This window comes from Chiloscyllium plagiosum, chromosome 29, assembly GCF_004010195.1.
Source record: "Chiloscyllium plagiosum isolate BGI_BamShark_2017 chromosome 29, ASM401019v2, whole genome shotgun sequence".
NCBI lineage: Eukaryota > Metazoa > Chordata > Chondrichthyes > Orectolobiformes > Hemiscylliidae > Chiloscyllium > Chiloscyllium plagiosum.
Window position 1 is genome coordinate 14,923,779 of NC_057738.1, and position 18,946 is coordinate 14,942,724.

Here is an 18,946-nt window from a genome sequence, read left to right on the forward strand (position 1 = left end):
AGGAGATTCACCAGGATGTTGCCTGGCCTGGAACAATTGAGCTATGAAGGGAGACTAGATAGGCTGGGGATGTTTTCCTTGGAGCAATGAGGGTGAGAAATCACCTGATTGCGGTGTACAAAGTTACAAGGGCAAAGATAGGATAGATAGGAAAAAAACTTTCCCTTTTGTGGAGGCATCAACAAGACGGCACAATTTTAAGATAAGGAATAGTAGATTAGGAGGGGATTTGAGGAAATTTCACCCAGATGTTGGTAGGTAACTGGAACTGACTGCCTAAAAAAAAGGTGATTAAAAACCCTCTAAGTATTTAAGTAGTATTTAGATGTATAGTCTAAATGGTACAGCATACAAGGCTATGAGCCAAGTGCTGGAAAGTGGGATTAGAACACATAAATGTTGATTGGCATGGACATGATGGGCTGATCAGTCTCTTCCCATGCTGTTATGACTCCATGACTAGTACCAAAACCACATCCCTGTAAATGGACATTTTATGACTAAAATGAAGAGATCACCACAGGTTAACTACAAGAAACTTCCACATCTGCTAATTGGCAGTTTCTGAACAAAATAAAACCAGAGAACATACAAGAAAACCTTTAGCATTGAACATTCAGGACACCAAAGTTTATGAATAAATTGGGCAACTGTGAACATCCACTTTACATATCCTAATCAATAGACAATAGGTGCAGGAGCAGGCCATTCTGCCCTCCGAGCCTGAACCACCATTCAATATGATCATGGCTAATCACTTAAAGGTGAAATTAAATTGAGGAAGTCTAAATTTAAAACTAAAATTTAACAATTAAAATAAATAAATTTATTTACAAAAAAATCTCAGAGTTAAAGGTGAAAGCTGACTATTTTAAGTGCAAGGAATGTAAAAACACAAGACATTTTTAGAAGATGACCTTGAGGTACAATAAAGTTATATATATTTGATAGATAAAAGAAAGACTTACATTTATATAGTACTGTTCATGACCACAGGATATTTCAAAGTGTTTTACAGTCAATTAAATATTTGAGGTATGATCACTTGTTGCAATGCAAGAAATGTGACAATCATGTTTGCATACAGCAAGCTCCTACAAATAGAAATGTGATAATAACCAAATATCATATAGTCCATGAAATTGATTGAGAGATAAATATTGGCCAGAACACCAAGGGCCCCTCCCGGATCTCTTTATAAATACAGCCATGGAATCTTGCATTCCCACTGAGAGGCAAACAAACCCTTGATTCAATGTCTTATTTGACAGACAGCACCTCTGACAATGTAGAATCCTAAATCTTGTGCCACAGAAGTTAGTGAATTATCCGCTGTGCCACAATGAAATTTAACCCCCTACCTACTATCTAACCAGAAAGCCACACAATTGTCTTTTAAATTTATCACCTTCTGTAGCCTTCCTCACAATTTATTTCCGTAGGATTATTTAATGTGGAAATCAATACAAAAGATCCAACAGTGTTAAAGCCTGAACAATTAAATAAAAATGACCCAGGCCTTTTCACAAATCTTAGGATCAGAAATCCACAGTACAAGAGATTTCCAAATAACAAGGGTACGATAGGTAGGCAAGTCCGCAAAATCAGCTTTGTTGAAGTCAGGTTTAATAACAATTCGTAAATAAAGATGGTCAGAATATTTTAATTTACAACCGTAAAGTCTTCCTGAACCATAAACTGATTCAACTTTTCATTATGCGCTTTACAATAAAATCTCATCTCAAAGGCATGACAATAGAGTCATTATTGAGAACTGCTCTTCATATTTCAAAATTTGAGAACAGGCTGTTATCTGTTAAAAGGTCCCATGAGGAAATGAGCCTGAATTAATGGCTACTCTGAAGTAATGGACCCAACCTTCCAGAAAGCATCTAGGCAATTGAAAGATATTTCATTCCAAAAGATCTGAGAATCAATCTTTCATGAATGAAGTTAAACAAACTGAAACCGTTCCTGCATGAAAGGGAGCAGAGGGAATTAAAAAAGATAAATTCCTTTCTTGGAAAATGCAGAAGAGAATGGTCTTGCACTATTTGTCAATTTAGAATGTAATCACTAGTAAGGTAATAGTCAAAATAGGTATTAATTGATTCATTAAAAATCAGTTAAATTAACCTTTTCCATGTCAGACTAGACTTAGAGTTTGCTGCAGTATGAATTTGCTGCATCAGCCTACTGTATCAGGATCTGAAAAGGGATACGTGGCTGAAATCCTGCAGTGGTTGACAATTTTCTAAGGGCTACTACGTATTCAGAATAAGACTATTAACTTGCCAATAAAACATATAAACCAAAATCTTAAATAATCCAAGAAAAAATCCTTCAGAGCATTTTAAGACCCTCTTAACTATCTCAACTTGAGGACTCACTTTAAAACGTTACTGAAAAATGTCTTTACTGAGAATTCGTCACTGGTGGCAATAGTAATGTTTGATATATAATAGCAGGAAGACCATTAGTTTTAGGCTTCTTCCCATTATTCTGTTGGTCATGACTCATTAAACCAAAAAGGAAAAATTGTTTATATCACTATTGACTGCTGTTTTGAGGAAAATTTGAATAATTTCCCCCACTTAATTAGCAGATTCCTGTTAAAAGTGATGCCTACAATTTTTAATAGCTTGAGAAAGTATGGAAAACCTGAAATGCATAATTTGACATACTTGCTTAAAGTGGTACTATGGACTCACGTCCACTTTCTGAATCAGACTCGATACATTCTTTGCACATCATGATCATCATGTTTATATACCTGAAACCATCCTGATTGTCCTCTAAACCATTTCCTAGTGCCTGGTGTTGTTGAAAGGCTGGATTGTTCTTCTGAACCCAAGATGAACAAATGATACTCACCAGGTTGAAACATAGGGAGTCTGTGTAATGGGTTAAAATTAGATAGTTGACCTGCACACATTAAAATATCTTTCTGTTGCCAACACAATCCAGGATAAGACAAAACTATTTCCAACTTATAAACCAATTGTGGAAAACAGAGTTGCTGGATGCATGACAATACTGTGGGGAGAACAATGTGTAACACTGCACAAACAACAATGTAATAAAATAACACCTTGTACACAACACAGGAAACAAACTTCACTAATTGCTGTCCAACACAGAGTTCCCAAAACTATATGTAGTATTCTAAATGCAGCTCATCAATGTGCAATAAAAGGTTAGAGTTATTTATTTGAACTTTAATGCATTTGAAATGTACTACATATTATATTTATCACATCATTAACAGCATCATGCTGCCTGGGCACACACTTGATGATCAGTAAGCTAACTTAAGTCCTTTGGTTTCCACTTTTACTCGTGTGTATCCCTCATTCCTGTACACGTTTTAAATTTCCTGTTTTACGACGCATAACCTTAAAGAGCAAGCAAATACTGCTCATGCTGGAAACCTGAAATTTTAGGAAAGGAAATTCTGATGATACTCAGCAGATCAATCAGCATTGTGCAAAGAGTATCAGTAAATGGCTCGAGCATTCATCTGAAGGAGGACTTGACAGTCTGGAGAAATGAGGTTTGGCCAGGAAGTCCATATGCTCAAATTCAAGACCTTTTGTTTTCCAACCTAGTCCACTGCTCAGAAGCAAGTTTGACAGCTAGGTGTGACTCTCCGCAAACAATCTGAAGGAGATCATAAGCCAGCCACTGGCAGACTTATGCAGCAGAGTTAGAGCAAGGCCAAGTCCAGATCTTGCAGTAGATACTCAGATTCCAGTGAGCTCGAGGCCTAATGGACTGGTGAGAGGTTGGGGCCAAAGTTTTTTTTGGGGGGGTTGGAGAGATAGGACCATAACAACAGGATTAGGCCTGTTCAAGTCATCAGGCATGTTCTGCCATTCAATTAGATCATGCTGATAGACTCTCTCATGCAAATTGCCACACCACACTTTCTTTTTTCGAAATGAAAAGGAGGGAGCTTGTATTGCAGAGAGGAGCTTCGGCTCAGGTGGCCCTCAAACACCACAACCCACAAGGCCTTCGGAGTTCTTTCATAGTGCAGAAGGCAGACCACAACTCTTTTCCACAGCAGTCAGCTGCAATATTTTGAAATTCAAAGGTTCTGATAACTGCTTTAAACAGTACATACGTAAGGCAAATACTCTCAAGTCATACAGCATGGAAACAGACTCTTTAGTCGAAGCAGTCCATGCCAAACATAATCGAAAGTATGGTGCTGGAAAAGCACAGCAGGTCCGGCAGCATCCGAGGAACAGGAGAATAGATGTTCGGCATAAGCCCTTCATCAGGAATGAGGCTTGTGGGCTGGCGGCTGAGAGATAAATGCAAGGGGGGTTGGGCTAGGGGAGGGGGAAGATAGCTGAGAATGCAATAAGTAGATGAAGGTGGGAGAGAAGGTAGTAAGTCAGAGAGGAGGGTGGAGCGGATAAATGGGAAAAATGATGGACAGGTCAAGAGGTCAGTGCTGAATTGGAGGCTTGGGACTGGGATAGGTGGGGGGGGGGGGGGAGAAATGAGGAAACTGGTGAAATCCACATTAATCCCATGTGGTTGCAGGGTCCCAAGGTTGAAGATGAAGCATTCTTCCTCCAGGTGTCAGATGGTTAGGGATTGGCGATGGAGGAGGCCCAGCATCTGCATATCCTTGGTGGAGTGGGAGGAGGAGTTAAAATGTTCAGCCATGAGGCGAGGGGTTGGTTGGTGTGGGTGTTCCAGAGATGTTCTCTGGAACAATCTGCAAGTTGGCATCCTATCTCCCCGATGTAGAGGAGACCACATCGGGTGCAACGGATATAGTAGGTGACATTTGTGGAAGTACAGGTAAATTTCTGTTGGATGTGGAAGGATCCTTTGGGGCCTTGGATGGAGGTAAGGGGGGAGGTGTGGGCACACATTTTGCACTTGTTTGCGGTGGCAGAGTAAGGTGTGGGCTGTGGATCTGACAAGGGAGTCGCAGAGGGAATGGTCTCTTTGAAATGTTGATTGTATCGGGAGGGAAATATGTCCCTAGTTGTGGGGGGGAGGGGGGGGGTGGAGAGGAGGAGATAAGAATCTATTTGCACATGGCAGAAGTGGCGGGAGGTTTAAGCAATGAATACAGAGGATGATGAGGACCAGCAGGTTTCTGTCCGTATTGCATTGGGAGGGGTGGGTTTAAGGGCGAAGGTGCGCAAAATGGAGGAGATGCGCTGGAGGGTATCATTGACCGTGTGGGAGGGGAAATTGCAGTCTTTGAAGGTGGAACTGATCATCCTGGGAACAGATGTGGTATAGGTGGAGAAATTGGGAATAAGAGATGGAGTTTTTACAGGAGGCAGAGTGGGAGGAGGTATAGTCCAGGTAGCTGTGGGAGTTGGTGGGTTTGTAGAAGAGATCTGTGGTTAGTCAGTTGCCAGAGATTGAGATGGAGGTCCAGGAAGGGGAGGGAGGTGTCCAGGATGGTCCAGTTGAATTTGACATCATGTCAAATGATGAAGACCTTCATCAGGAATGTGGAGAGGGAAGATCTTGCAAACCGGTGGAAACATGTGGAAAAAAAAACTGCAAACTTCTGACCAGTAAAAGAATCATATGACTATCTCACAACACATGAATAAAAACCACTGAACTGCTTCAGTTTTCCTTTGCTCATAAACTACTTTTCCTCTGCCCATAACCTATTTTTTTCATCTGCTTACGTGTGTGCATTCACACACAGACGCAAGGGGGAGTTGATAAGGGAAAATGTTTTAATTTGTAGTGTTATTTAGTTTATAACACTTAAGTTTATAACTATTTACCTGTAGCTCGAGTCTAATTACTTGTAATAAATAGTAATTCTTGTTAAGTACAGAAATCCAGTCCGTGCTTTCTATCAACCTGGTCTGAAAATCAATTAAATTGGAGAATTATGTACTTATTTTAAAACCTTTAACTTTTGTGATGACTCTCGGAATAGTGGGGCTTGATTTTCAGCGTGCCATTCCAGTGAGTTGTGACGGCATTCACCACACTAAAGGAATTCCATCACTTTCTAGAAGATCCAGTTAGCACTGTGGATCCTTTTATCGAAAGATCTTTCATTCAGTCGGTGATGGCAGGTTTTCTGCCTACTAATATTACAAAACTCCAATCATACATTTCACCATTTCTGACCAACTTGATGAAAGATATTAGAAAGTAGGAGCCCTAAATAGTAAGTACTTTTGTCAATTTCACACGAGTACAGATTTCCAAAGCCATCCTTTTTATCAGAATTTACAATGGCTTGATGAACATTGTAACAAATGCCACCTGTTTGATATGGTAAAAGACCAATATGCATTATCACTCTGCATTACTGACCAATTTCATTCATAAATATATTCTTTTACCAACTAACTGAACACAAACTATCAAGATGTATTTCACCCTTTCCAAATTTGATAACTGTTTAGCCAACTGACCACCCAAACAATCAAAAGTTGAAATCTCCATCCCTAACAATCCACGTCACATATAAGCATAACTTTATTTATAAGTCTTCGGTGAAGATCAAAAAGACAAATTAGTTCAGGAAAATTCAAGAACAAGACAGCATATGGAAGGTTTCAGACTTTGCTTATAAATGCAGGAAAATAATCTGAAAAGTGGGGTGTCATTTTTCTGGATATGCTAACATTACCACCTTCACAAAAGGACTGCAATAGGTCAGAAAACTCAGCCACCACAATGGCAATTAAGATTGGCATTAAATACCAGCCTTCCTCAACATTCACACATTAGTACAGTTCACTATGTAGAAAACTATGGATAATTGACGTTGTTGTCCAGTTGTGTGTATTGTCTCTCATTGCTGGAAGTTGGAAGTTCCCAAAAGAGTGAGACACACATCGGGGCAGAAGGTTTATTCCATACAAAGTTGAAACCTGCCTTTTATTTCTAGCATTTACCAGTTAACCCTTAGAATCTAAAAATCTAAATTTCTACTAACACCAGGAAACTAAAATCATACAATGCTATATGTAAAAATAACTGCTATTGACTCCAGAATCACAGGGAAAACAAACTGTTTACTCTGTGCTTAGTGGCCTCAACAAATCTAAATAAATTCAAACCGGAATCGATTATTTTCCTCACTAATAACTAAGTGGCAATGGAATAGCTTGCATGCTGTAACACATGTACAATAGCCCTCTCCCATATGGAATTCATTTATATCACACCTGTTAAAGAAGGTTCAGGTAACAATTCTTGAGCTTCGGTGAATGTTTTCCTTTCTCCATCAGTTTCTAAATCACTTGGTGTCCTTGCAAATACTCGCCCATCTGACCTGCCATCCACACAGCACAATGGAATCAGAAACTGAGAGCTTTGAAAGGGAACTTCCATCCTATACACTACAGTGCTTTATTTTTCTATCACTTTGCATCACTGCACCATTTCAACAAAGAAAAATTACATTTCACTCATGAAAATTTTCTTGGCAAAATAAAATGCAGTCTGATTTCTTTATAGGTGGCTAAAAGGTTTCTTTATTCACAACATTAAAATTAGGAACAGACTTAAAAGCAAAGATCATCAGTTACACATTGACATTTAAGAGGAAGGTAACTTCTGCTATCTTCACGAGCTCAGGATTACATTTTACAGAATGCATCATGAAGTCATCTGCACTCTGCAAAAATACACCAGCATAAAATTCCTAAGCTCTCTGAACATGGCTATCTTGATGAAGAAACAAGGCAGCAACTTAAAAGGTATTCTGCCATAATGTTTTAAAAACACACTGCAGGGCAATTAAGTTATAGTCAGCAAGACAACAGTTGTGCTAATAAATGAAACAATGATCACTGAAAGAACTCTGCTTCAGCATTATGCGCACACAGCCTATTAGAATCTCCGTTCCAAAAATACAACTTTATGCTTATATCACCATAGCGTAAACGTTCCTGTTTCACTAAATCTATTCCTCTCGTTCTTCAGGAAATTAGAGTGTGAACTCAAGCATGAACTAGCATGATCACTTTAATGAGGAAAACATGATAAGACACCTGATCACCCAGAAAATATTCTGACTGAGTTATTACAAATCATCTTGGTAGAGATTTCACATGTAATTGTATTTTAAGTGTTGCTTTCTACTCTACCCACCACAGCTAAGACTCACAATATGACATCAAAGTCACAAAGGAGCCCCCAATGATCACTACAAAAACGCCCACAATCCAACTTGTCTTGTCCAACAAGGGTCATTTGTTGTGGAACTATCTGACCTTCACTGGCTTCCCTGTAAAACACACGATCAAAGCGGAGTCTGCAAGTGTAAGGAGCCTTTAGGTTATTATTAGCTTTAGTGTCCCAGGTATATCGACAATGTTCAGGTTTGTTTAAGAACTCCCAGACATCCAAGACACCTTCCGGCAAACCTCCAACCTTTGTAACCTGCAAATAAAACACATGTTGAGAAAAGATGATAGATCCTAAACTATGTAAGAGAGAGTACTTCAATGGAAGTCACATGTTGACATGCACAAGCCTCCTCCTTCAACATCTTAGACTGACACTGGATGGAAGCCAAGGGTTTTCCAGCATCTAGTGAGGTAGCAATTGACAAGTTACTTTTGGTAATTCCTGCACAAAGATACTTAGTATTTCAAAATACTTCCAAGCTAATAATTGTTTGTTTTATTTATTTGTGAGTTGACATCAGAATGAAGTTTTTAGAAAGTGTGCTTTGGATAGTTGGGTTTATGAAAGCAGAGATTGTAAATGCTCTCGGTTACAAAAATTCTAGACTTTTATAAAGAAACCTGAAGATCAGTCCCTTTACTCCAGTATAAAATTGAACCATATTAGTAAAAATGTTCAAAAGAAAATTGCATAATAAATCACAAATTGTTTAGGTGTAATTGATTATAAAAGTAAAACAAAACAGAATTACCATTAATTATCATACCATAGGCAATTTTTGAGTTCCTGCGACACTCCTCCCCACTGAGGCATGTTCATGCTAATAGCTGCTCCCTTACAAAAGCAGCACTAGATGACAGAGTATGGATGAAGATAAAGCAAGAGAATGAGGCACCATACTTTGCCAGTGCAACAAAAGTCTGTTAAAACATCAAATATTTTCAGTGAACATCTGCCTTTTGGAGTTGCAATCAGAGTTTTCATGGTGGTCTCAATTATCAGTTACTGTGCATACTGTGCTGGTCTAATATCACTAACTACTGTCAAAATGGAACAAGATTTTAATCAAAAGGGTCAATGTGCACACAGTAAATACTCAGCAGATATATCACTGTCTAATGCCATAACAAGAGAAACAGTAGGGCTTTCAGTTAACTCTTCACATAGTCAAGTACTTTGAAAGGTGGAACCTTGGCAAGTCACTGCAGTACATCTGGTAAACACAAACTGCTGATATTGTGCACCATTGATGTAGAAACTCAATGTTTAAGGTGATAAATGACGTGTAAATCAAATGGGTTCCTTTGGATTGGGTGGTTTCTAATTTAATGTGCTGCCAAAGCTCAACCATTCACATAAGCGTATCATGTACTTTAAATAAGTCTTGTCAATACCGGGCAAGGTTTGAAGAGTCAGATGGTGAGTACTTGTTGAGAGAGTGAGAGAGCAAGTCCATGCTCGATCAAATGCTGCCCTAATGACAAGGACAGTCACTTCACATCTAGAATTCAGCTCTTCAATTAATGTTTGGAACATAACTGTACTGGGGTCTGGAGCAAGGTAGCCTTGGCAGAACCTAAACTAAAGTCCCAGTGAACAAGTTATCATTTTTTAAGAGCCATCTTCCATTATTTTGCTATTGAGTGTAGGTTGATGAGGTAGTAAATGACTGGATTGAACTGGGGTTCTACTTTTCGTGGACAGAACACACCTGATCAATTTTTAACTTGTCAATTAAATGCTAGTATTAGAACTGTTCTGGAAAAGTCTTGCCAGGAGCATGGTTAGTTACAAAGCAAAAGTCTTCAGCACCAAAGCTGGGATATCGCCAGAGCCCATTTTTTCGCATCTTGTGGAATGAATCAAAAATTGACTGAAAACTGGCACCAGGAGGTGGCTGAGTTGGATCATCTCTGTCTCTCTGGCTGAAAAATAACTGCATATGCTTAACCTAATCTTCTTAATTCACATGATGGATTCCCAAATCATTGAGAGAAAAGTTTCTGAAGACACTTCCTCTCCCTTTTCATTGTTTATTATCCACTACCATTATCTATTTAAAAAGAGGCAGAACTGCACAGCCGTCTGATCTGAATGGTCTTGGAATTGCTTAGCTTTGGCTATTAAAATGCCACTTCGACACAAGTCACCAGACATTAGTGAGGACTTTGCAAAGTTGACAGGGGTAGGTGAGCCTTTGCTCCTTTCAGGTCATGAAGAGCTGTGCCTGTCAAGTTTTCTTAATTATACCAACTTCATAGCAATTTTAATAAAATTGCTTTGTGGTTAACAAGTCAGTCAGTTAAGATGTAGCCGCATTGCTGGGAATGATAGCAGCTTATTCCATCCTGACTCCACAATAAAAACTAGTTTTATGACAATCCAGTATGTTCAATTACTGACACGAGTAAGTTTTAATTCCAAGTTTAATCAATCACATTTAAAAGCCTTAATTGCAGTGATGGGATTTAACTAATGCTTCTGGATTGTTAGTCTTGGTCTGTGAATAAATAGACCGATAACACGTAGTTAAGTCTATTTACTTAGGACAAAAGATTATAAAAAGGTGGCAGATGTGATGTCAAAGTCAACAGAAGGATAGAGAGACTGAAAATAAAATTCAAGATGACGAAGAATGCATAAAAAACAAGAAAATTCAAGCTTGGTACAAGGAAATAAAATGCATAAGCTACTCACTTTCTACCTACTTCCTGCATGCCTCAGAAACATGGACAATTTTTAAAAATAATCTGTTGAATAAAATAGATTATTTGAAATGTGGATCCTTGGGCACCTGCAAAAAAAAAAAACCTGTGGCTACAGACAGGTTAACCAAGATTGGATTTGGACATCATACATGGTTGCAAATGAGCTACAGTGAATAACTCGGGATGATGCAAAGCAGACAATGTGATGTAGTATAACAGGCGATGTCTTTGAGGGAGCAGTTATGAGCAACAGTAAGATAATCACTAAGCTGCTGTACTGATATTTATGTTGTTCATCAACATGCAGCTATGATACCATGAGAGAAAGTGATAATCGGTTATTTGCTAATATTATGAGTTGCAAACCTACAGAGTTGCAACTGTTTTGTCTGGAAGCAATTTCAAAATTTAAATTAAATATTCCATTTTGTTTTTAAATTGAGAAGATGGTTTCCAGCACTGAGGGAGTTAAGAACAAGGAGCCCAAATACAAGACCAAATGTTAGATATTTTGACCAGAGGGCAGAATTGTAAGTTGTAGGATTTCATTTCCAGGATTGGTGACTGAGACTAAAACTAACAAGGTGAGATTGGAAAAATGATGAAGGAAAAGGAGTTGAAGGGAGATTGGAAGAAGCTGAGCAAAAAATGTTAAGATACATTTAGCTGCAATGAAAAATATTTGCTGACAGGCCAGACCAATTTCACCTGTTTTCATTTTATAACTCCTTTATGACAGTCCTTCACCTCTCATGCAAATTAAATATACACATGAAGGATGGCAGGGCAGAGGCAGAAGGGTTTTGTTCATGATTACTTTAAAATGCCTTTTTTTTTCACTAAATAACATATTTCAATTCAGCTCAGAGTTAACTTATTGTCAAAGCAATAATTTTTCTTTTGAATCCAAGTATGGAATTTCTTATTAATAACAAAGTGAAGAGGTGTGATCTTTTTCAAAGTGGAAAAAATAAAATTTCTTTCTGGATCTTAAACTCAAATAGAAATAGAGAAGGTTCCTTGAAAGTGGCTACAAAAATAGTTTTCACACAAGAGGTGTGAAAGTAAAGAAAGAGACATGAATGAAAGCAAGTTTCAGAAAAAAAAAGAGTTAACTAAGGAACAGCCTCTTGGGACAAAAGCAGAATCTCTTGAACAGAAGTGCATTACTAAAAGAAAGCTTTACGCTCAGGCGAATGGGGATTAGAAGGTCAAGTGTTAGCATGGCTACCATACATCACTACGGTTTACCCCTCCCTTTATTGCATTTCTACTCCAGTAAGCATGTACATGGGGTCTCGATAAATGACAAAGATAGAAAAAAAAACAAAATAAATTAAATCAACATCTGAAAGCATAAAGGGAGGAGGGAATGGGGCTTACAACAAAGATTTAGATAACAAAGAGGGGAAGAGGCTCAAGTGAAACATAAACACCTGTATAGACTGGCTGAGCCAAGGGGCATATTTCTGTGCTATGTATCCTATTTAATCCAATAAAAGCCAGATATTAAAAAAGCTAACGTACTTTAAGTAACAAACTCACCTCTTGATCTCTCAAATTGGTGTCACCACCAAATATTACTGTGGCACTTTCTGGTGCTTCTTTGATTTTCCTTAGTACAATCTCAAGCTGTTTGACTCGTTCCTTTGAATGTGCTTTAGTGCTCTCCAGGTGGGAAGTCATTAAACAGAGTTCATTTCCTGCAATGTTTACCTGCAATAAGGAGAGGCAGAGAAGATATTTGTTTGACATAATTTTTCATTAAACTAGGAGAAGGTGAGGACTACAGATGCTGGAAATCAGAGCCAAAAAGTGTGGCGCTGGAAAAGCACAGCAGGTCAGACAGCATCCGCTTTGGACTTGCCACAGGAAGTGGTTTTTCATTATTTCTATGAAACTGCCAAGTGCAATGTTGGAACATCACAATCTACAATTCTACCTCAAGAAGGTATTCAAAAATTATATTTTAGTATATTGTGTAAAGGGTTCTGACTCCCTTGTAATTTATTCAAGTTTTCTTGAGAAGTGGGAGTTAGGGAGAAATTTTTAAACTCTCGAGAGCTACAACAGATGGGAATCATCCATTAATATTCAGCAGTACAGTTTGCTTGGAGAGGGAGAAGAGTTAGATATTAAATTTGCCTGGTATTGGAGTTAAGATGATGCTAGCAAAATCTAACGAAAAACTGAACTTTATCCTTTTTCCTCAAATCTGAATAGCTGTATCATGATACAGTGGACACAAAAGGAAAGGGACACGAACAATAAAATAACTATTTAGCTTTAGGAATTCCCTTTTGTTTTGAAAATGCATTTCAAATTTCTTTATTAATTGTACTCCATGAAAAGTGGACATTGGGCAAGAGCACCCATGCAAATTTGTTCATCCTATTGCGAAGATAGGGCAACTTTAAGCCTTACAGAATTATTTTAGAAAAAGAGCATTTTGTTTTATTAGTTCACTGTATGTGGGTGTCTCTAGGCCAGCATTTTCTAACTGTCCTCAACAAAAAGGTGTTGATGTGCTGCCTTCTTGAACCACTAAAGCCGATATGGTGTGGGTACACACAAAGTGCCATGAGTGAGATTCAAGATTCTGACCCAAGGACAGTGAAGAATGGTGATATTGCTCTAAGTCAGGATGCTTTGTGACTTGGAGGTAAACTTGCAGGTGATAGTATACCGATACATCTGCTGGCTCTGTGCTTCTAGGTGGCTATGGGTTTAGAATGTGCTGTCAAAGGAACTTCCAGTAGCAAAGGTGGTAGCAAGGCAGAATTTATGGTAGGATTTACAGCAGAGTCTCCATGAACTTTAGCATAGAGGACTCCTGCTTGGAACAGCAGCTACCTCCTAATAAAAGTAACTTTTTTTCTTAGCTAAAATGCCATTAATAGAGGATACAAATTGTGTTCATAGATTCAGTCCATGAACAGATATAACAGACATGGGAATGACTCAATTGGCATCATCCTAATCTGGATTTGTGACCAATGATAGCCTTTCTTATAAACATCATGCTGTACCAATTCCCATTGACTGATTTAATTTCCCACAGCTATACTGCAGGAACTACTTTCGCTGCCATACAGTTTTAAACACAAATGACACATTCCCAAAGGGTTTTAGGGTTTTTGCGAAGATCTGTATCTCGGGTTGTAGATGGTAATGGTGAACTGTAAATAACTAGAATTTTTTAAAAAAATTTGCCTCTTCTTCAAAACGAAATCGCATACGCTCCCAGCACCAAAGATAAATACACGTCACAACATAGAAGGTGTTAAAGAGGCAGGTGAGCTCAGAGTCAAGAACTGCAGAGCCACAAAGGACAGTAAATACATGTAAATCAAAGCCAGAAGCAAATGCTTTCTGGAAAGCTGCAAAAAGAATGACGTCAATTTTACTATAATTAAACTGAAAGATGGGATAGAATCGTAAAGAACAGAAACTGCACCGTCTCTGTTAAACAGCAATCCAGTTAGCTTCTCATCTCCAATCTTACCCAATACACCTACAATTTACTCAATACTCTTGAATATTTTTATCTACCACCTTTTCAGGCAATGCATTCTAAGCATGTGTCAGCAGATTGGAGCCGTTCTCCTAGATAGATTTCAGCTGGCTGACAGCAGTATGCATACAAAATCTCACCCTTCATCATATTGGTTGAACTCACCAAAAGGTAGCACATAACTGGAAAAGAGAGAGGATCAAGAAAAGATTCCTGTGGTATAACAGACATTACTGTACAGGTAGGAAAGTGATTAGAGGCTCTCAAGTTAATGAGATTGCTTTCTATTTCAATTCTAGCTCAATTAAAACATGTTTGCTGATATAACTTTTTATTCTACTTACTCTAATTTTGCTCAAACACATCCTTTTATAAAGCCAGAGCAACACACACTATGCTTACCTACCAATAAGCTTGATCTTTAGAACTTTTACAACTGCAGAACTTAAATAGATGCTTAAAAACGTTTTCACTTTTAGAAGGTTTTGCCACCCCCCCCCCCCCAAGAAACATTACTAGGGTGAAGTTCACAAAGCAGTTTCTTCACATAAGTTGTTTACCAATTATTAAATTCCTCTTTAGATGAGGAATTTTGCATCTTCCTACCTGAACAGCAAGAAGGTTTCTCTTCATAGAGGTAGTTGGGAAAGGTGTTATTTCTTGTTTCAATAACTTTACGCGAGATTTTCTCAGCATAATGGCTGTGAAGTAGTCATCTTCATCTCCTAAACACAAAAAAATTAATTCCTAAATTTCTTTATTAAATAAAACTTTTCCTTCCTCTTTCCCATTTAGTGAAAAGTTAATTTTATTCAAGAAATCTTCTTAAGTTTGAAGTTTACAGTGACATACTTATATTGCAAAGTTAACAGTAAATATCCCAGTTTTACAGCAGTGTGAAACAAAAGTTGACAATAAACCACACAAAGATATTAATGAAGTGAAGTAAATTGTAAGGAGTGACTGAAAAGACAACAAGAGGCAGATCAACACAACATTTTAGGGAGGCAATTCTTTAGCTTGAGACCTAGATAGCTGAAGGCATGGCCAAGAATGAGACAATGGAAGCAGGACACAAACAAGACTTCAGACTTGTTTTGTTCTTAGAAAAGAAAATACTAGAAACATTCATCAGGTTAGGAAGCACCCATGGAGAGAGAAACAGATAAAGTTTCATGTTGATGAACTATGATCAGAACTCATGGTGGAGTAGGAAAACATCAGGTAGAACCTAAAAAAAGGTCACCTGTCTGAAACAAGAATTTGTTTCTCGCTCCACGGATACTACATGTCCTGATGAACATTTCCAATTATTTTTTATTTATTTGTTCATGGGCTGTGGGGCATTGCTAGCTGGGCCAGCACTTCTTGCCCATCCCATGCCCTAAAGGGGGTCGTGTTGAGTTGCCTTCTTGAACCACTGCAGTGTGTGAGATATAGGGACATCCAAGCACTATAAGAAAGGGACCTCCAGGACATTGACTGACAGTGAAGGGACAAGGATATGATTTCAAGTCAGGGTGTCTTTTAAAGGATATTGTAGGTGGTGACATTCCTATGTACACACTATCCTGGTCCTTCTAGATGGTAGAGATCACAGGTTTTGGAAGGTGCTATCAAAGGAGGTTTAAATGATTTGCTGTTATGAATGTAGATCTTGCAGATAGTACAGACTGTTACTTGTGTGCTGCTAATTGAAGGAGGAGTTAATGTTTTAGCTGGTGAATGAGGTGCCAATCAAATTAACTGCTTTGACCCGGATGGTATTGAACATTTGAAATTATGCTGTCCTTATACTCCACAACCACTTGATGAATAAGCAGTGCTCCAAAAGCGAGCGCTTCCAAATAAAAGTGTTGGACTATAACCTGGTGTTGTGTGATTTTTAACTTTGTCCACCCCAGTCCAACACTGACACCTCCAAATCTTGAACTTTTGAGTGTTGTTGGAGCCTACACCATCCAGCCATTTGGAGATCATTCCATCACATTCCCAACATGTGCTCTGTAGATGATGGACAGATTTTGGGAGTCAGGACGCGAGTTACTTACCACAGTATTCTCTATCTCAAGCCCAATCCTGTTGCCACAGTATTTTTGTGGCTAGTTCAGTTCAGCATCTGATCAATAACAACCACTGGACTTATACAGTTTGGGGGGAATTCAGTATTGGTGTTGCTAAGGGAAGACAGTTAGATTTTCTATTGTTCACACAGTGGTTGTCTGGCACTTGTGTGCTGCAAAGGAGACTTGCGCTTTTCAGTTCAAGCCTGAATGTTGTCCAAGTGTGGCTATACACAGGCACAAATTGCTTCAGTATCTGAGTCACCATCAATGGTGCTGAATGTTTGCAAACATCAGTGAATATCCCCATATCTCTGACTAAAAGACAGGAAGAAGGTCATTGATACAGCAGCTGAAGATGTTTGGGCCCAGGATACTAAGAGATATTAGGACACCAAGGAGCTTTTGGCTTTGAGATGACTGACCTCCAACAATAATCTTCCTTTGTATTAGGTATGACTTCAAACAGTGGACAGTTCCTCTCCCCCAATTCCCACTGGAAGCAGTTTTGCTCAGGCTTCTTGAGACCACACTTGGTCAAATGCTACCTTGATGTCAAAAATAATCACTCACCTTCACTCTTGAATTCAGTTGTTTGACCAAATTTAGGTCAAGATTGTAAAGGCCTCAGGCGTTGAGTAGGTCTGGTAGAACCTAACCGAGCAGGTTATTGCTGTCTTACTGATGCTTAATACCATTTATGTTATGTTATCACTTTAGATTTCCAGCATCTGCACTTTTATTGTTGCCACTCTGCTCTAGTCCAGAATGAATCTCAGTGGATGGTTCTGGAGAACCACACACTTTACCAAGCACACTTTTATACAATAAAAAGCTACTTAGAATATTCAAATCTACAGCACATTTCTCAGTGCCAAATTCAGAGGTCTGAACAAATATCAAAAAGCCAGGTTGAAAGTCAAATAAACTTCATTACCACATTTGGCCCTAGTCACTTGTAGATTATATTTAATGTGACTGACAAATAACAACATAATTAAGAAATTATTAACAAAATTATCAGTTTTTCCAATGAACCTCAGCATTTGCACCACTCTATATTGTTGGATCAACATGTGAACTAATGGCACTCAAATTCAAATGGAAGTATGCAAATCAGAAGCCGAGTAGGCCATTCGGCCCCTCAAGCCTCCTCCATCTTCCTTCCCACCTATCCACTTCTGCCTCGCCACCAACCTATCACAATTACATGCATTCACATATCACCTTTCATCTAACTTCCCCCCCAGCCCCACACCCACCCCCTATTTATTTCTCTTCTCTCTACCTCCTCTCCACATTCCTGATGAAGGGCTTATGCCCGAAATATCAACTCTCCTGTTCCGCAGCTGGTGCCTGATCTGTTGTGCTTTTCCAGTGCCACCCTTTTCGACTCTGACTCTCCAGTATCCGTAGTTCTCACTTTCTCCTGATTGCTCTACATTCATGCCTACTTCTGATAAGGTTTCACCCTGTTACTTATCAAGAATCTAACTATCTCTGCCTTAAAAATGTTCAAAAACTCTGTTTCCAATACCTTTTGAAAAAGAGTTACAAAACCTTTCAACAGGAGATAAAAAAATTCTCATCTCTCTCTTAAATAAGAGATGGATAAAACAAAACAAAAAGGACACACAAAAACACAAAACAGCTATGCTCGGCGCAAAGCTCCCATTAACTCAGGAGCTCCCCCATCCAGGGCCCAGGGCTCAACAAATCTAACCATACTGGTTTAAAAAAAAAACACCCTGGAGGTTAAGATAGCCAACAAAAAAAGGGCTGCCATGACTTATATAAAAAAAAAGGTCTGTTGTGGAGTGTACCATGTTTGTAAAAAAAAAAATCCAAGGGAATGTGCTCCATAATTAATTTCCACCATCCCAGCAAGTCCGGTAGACTCTCAGACACCCAATTCATCAGAATATTCTTCAGTGCACAGTAAGTAAGAATATTAAATAGTTTCTTCCCATGCCCATCTAAGGATGATAAATTCGGTAGACCTAGGAGAGATATTGGGCCTACTTTAACTTCAGTCCTCAATACCCTCCCTATCTCTCCCGCCACAGCACTCCAATAAACATGGAGCCTGTGGCATGTCCAGAAACAATAGGTAAGAGTACTTTCACTTATTTTACATTTGGGGCACATTGAAGATGCCCCTTTTTCAAAAACTTCGCCAGACGGTCCGGTGCCAGATGAACCCTGTGCAGAACTTTTAACTGCGTAGCTATTAAAACATAGAACATAGAACAATACAGCACAGAACAGGCCCTTCGGCCCACGATGTAGTGCCGAACTTCTAACCTAGATTAAGTACCCATCCATGTACCTATCCAAATGCCGCTTAAAGGTCGCCAATGATTCCGACTCTACCACTCCCACGGGCAGCGCATTCCATGCCCCCACCACTCTCTGGGTAAAGAACCCACCCCTGACATCTCCCCTATACCTTCCACCCTTCACCTTAAATTTATGTCCCCTTGTAACACTCTGTTGTACCCGGGAAAAAGTTT

At 38.8% G+C, this 18,946-nt stretch overlaps 2 protein-coding genes across 2 annotated transcripts in view; both read right to left on the minus strand.

Moving 5' to 3' along the window:
* LOC122564389 (dyslexia-associated protein KIAA0319-like) overlaps positions 1-7,288 on the minus strand; it is a 119,328-nt gene extending 112,040 nt beyond the window's left edge. The window contains exon 1 of the mRNA XM_043719179.1: positions 7,182-7,288. The gene's annotated coding sequence lies outside the window, so the exon portion shown is untranslated. The remainder of the gene's footprint in view (positions 1-7,181) is intronic.
* A 174-nt stretch (positions 7,289-7,462) lies between these two features.
* Positions 7,463-18,946, minus strand: part of tdp2b (tyrosyl-DNA phosphodiesterase 2b) — a 41,781-nt gene continuing 30,297 nt past the window's right edge. Inside the window, exons 5-7 of the mRNA XM_043719181.1 lie at positions 14,977-15,095; positions 12,402-12,572; positions 7,463-8,400 (exon numbers count right to left, since the gene is read on the minus strand). Coding sequence (XP_043575116.1) covers positions 8,122-8,400; positions 12,402-12,572; positions 14,977-15,095 — 569 coding nt within the window. The 3' untranslated portion in view covers positions 7,463-8,121. The remainder of the gene's footprint in view (positions 8,401-12,401; positions 12,573-14,976; positions 15,096-18,946) is intronic.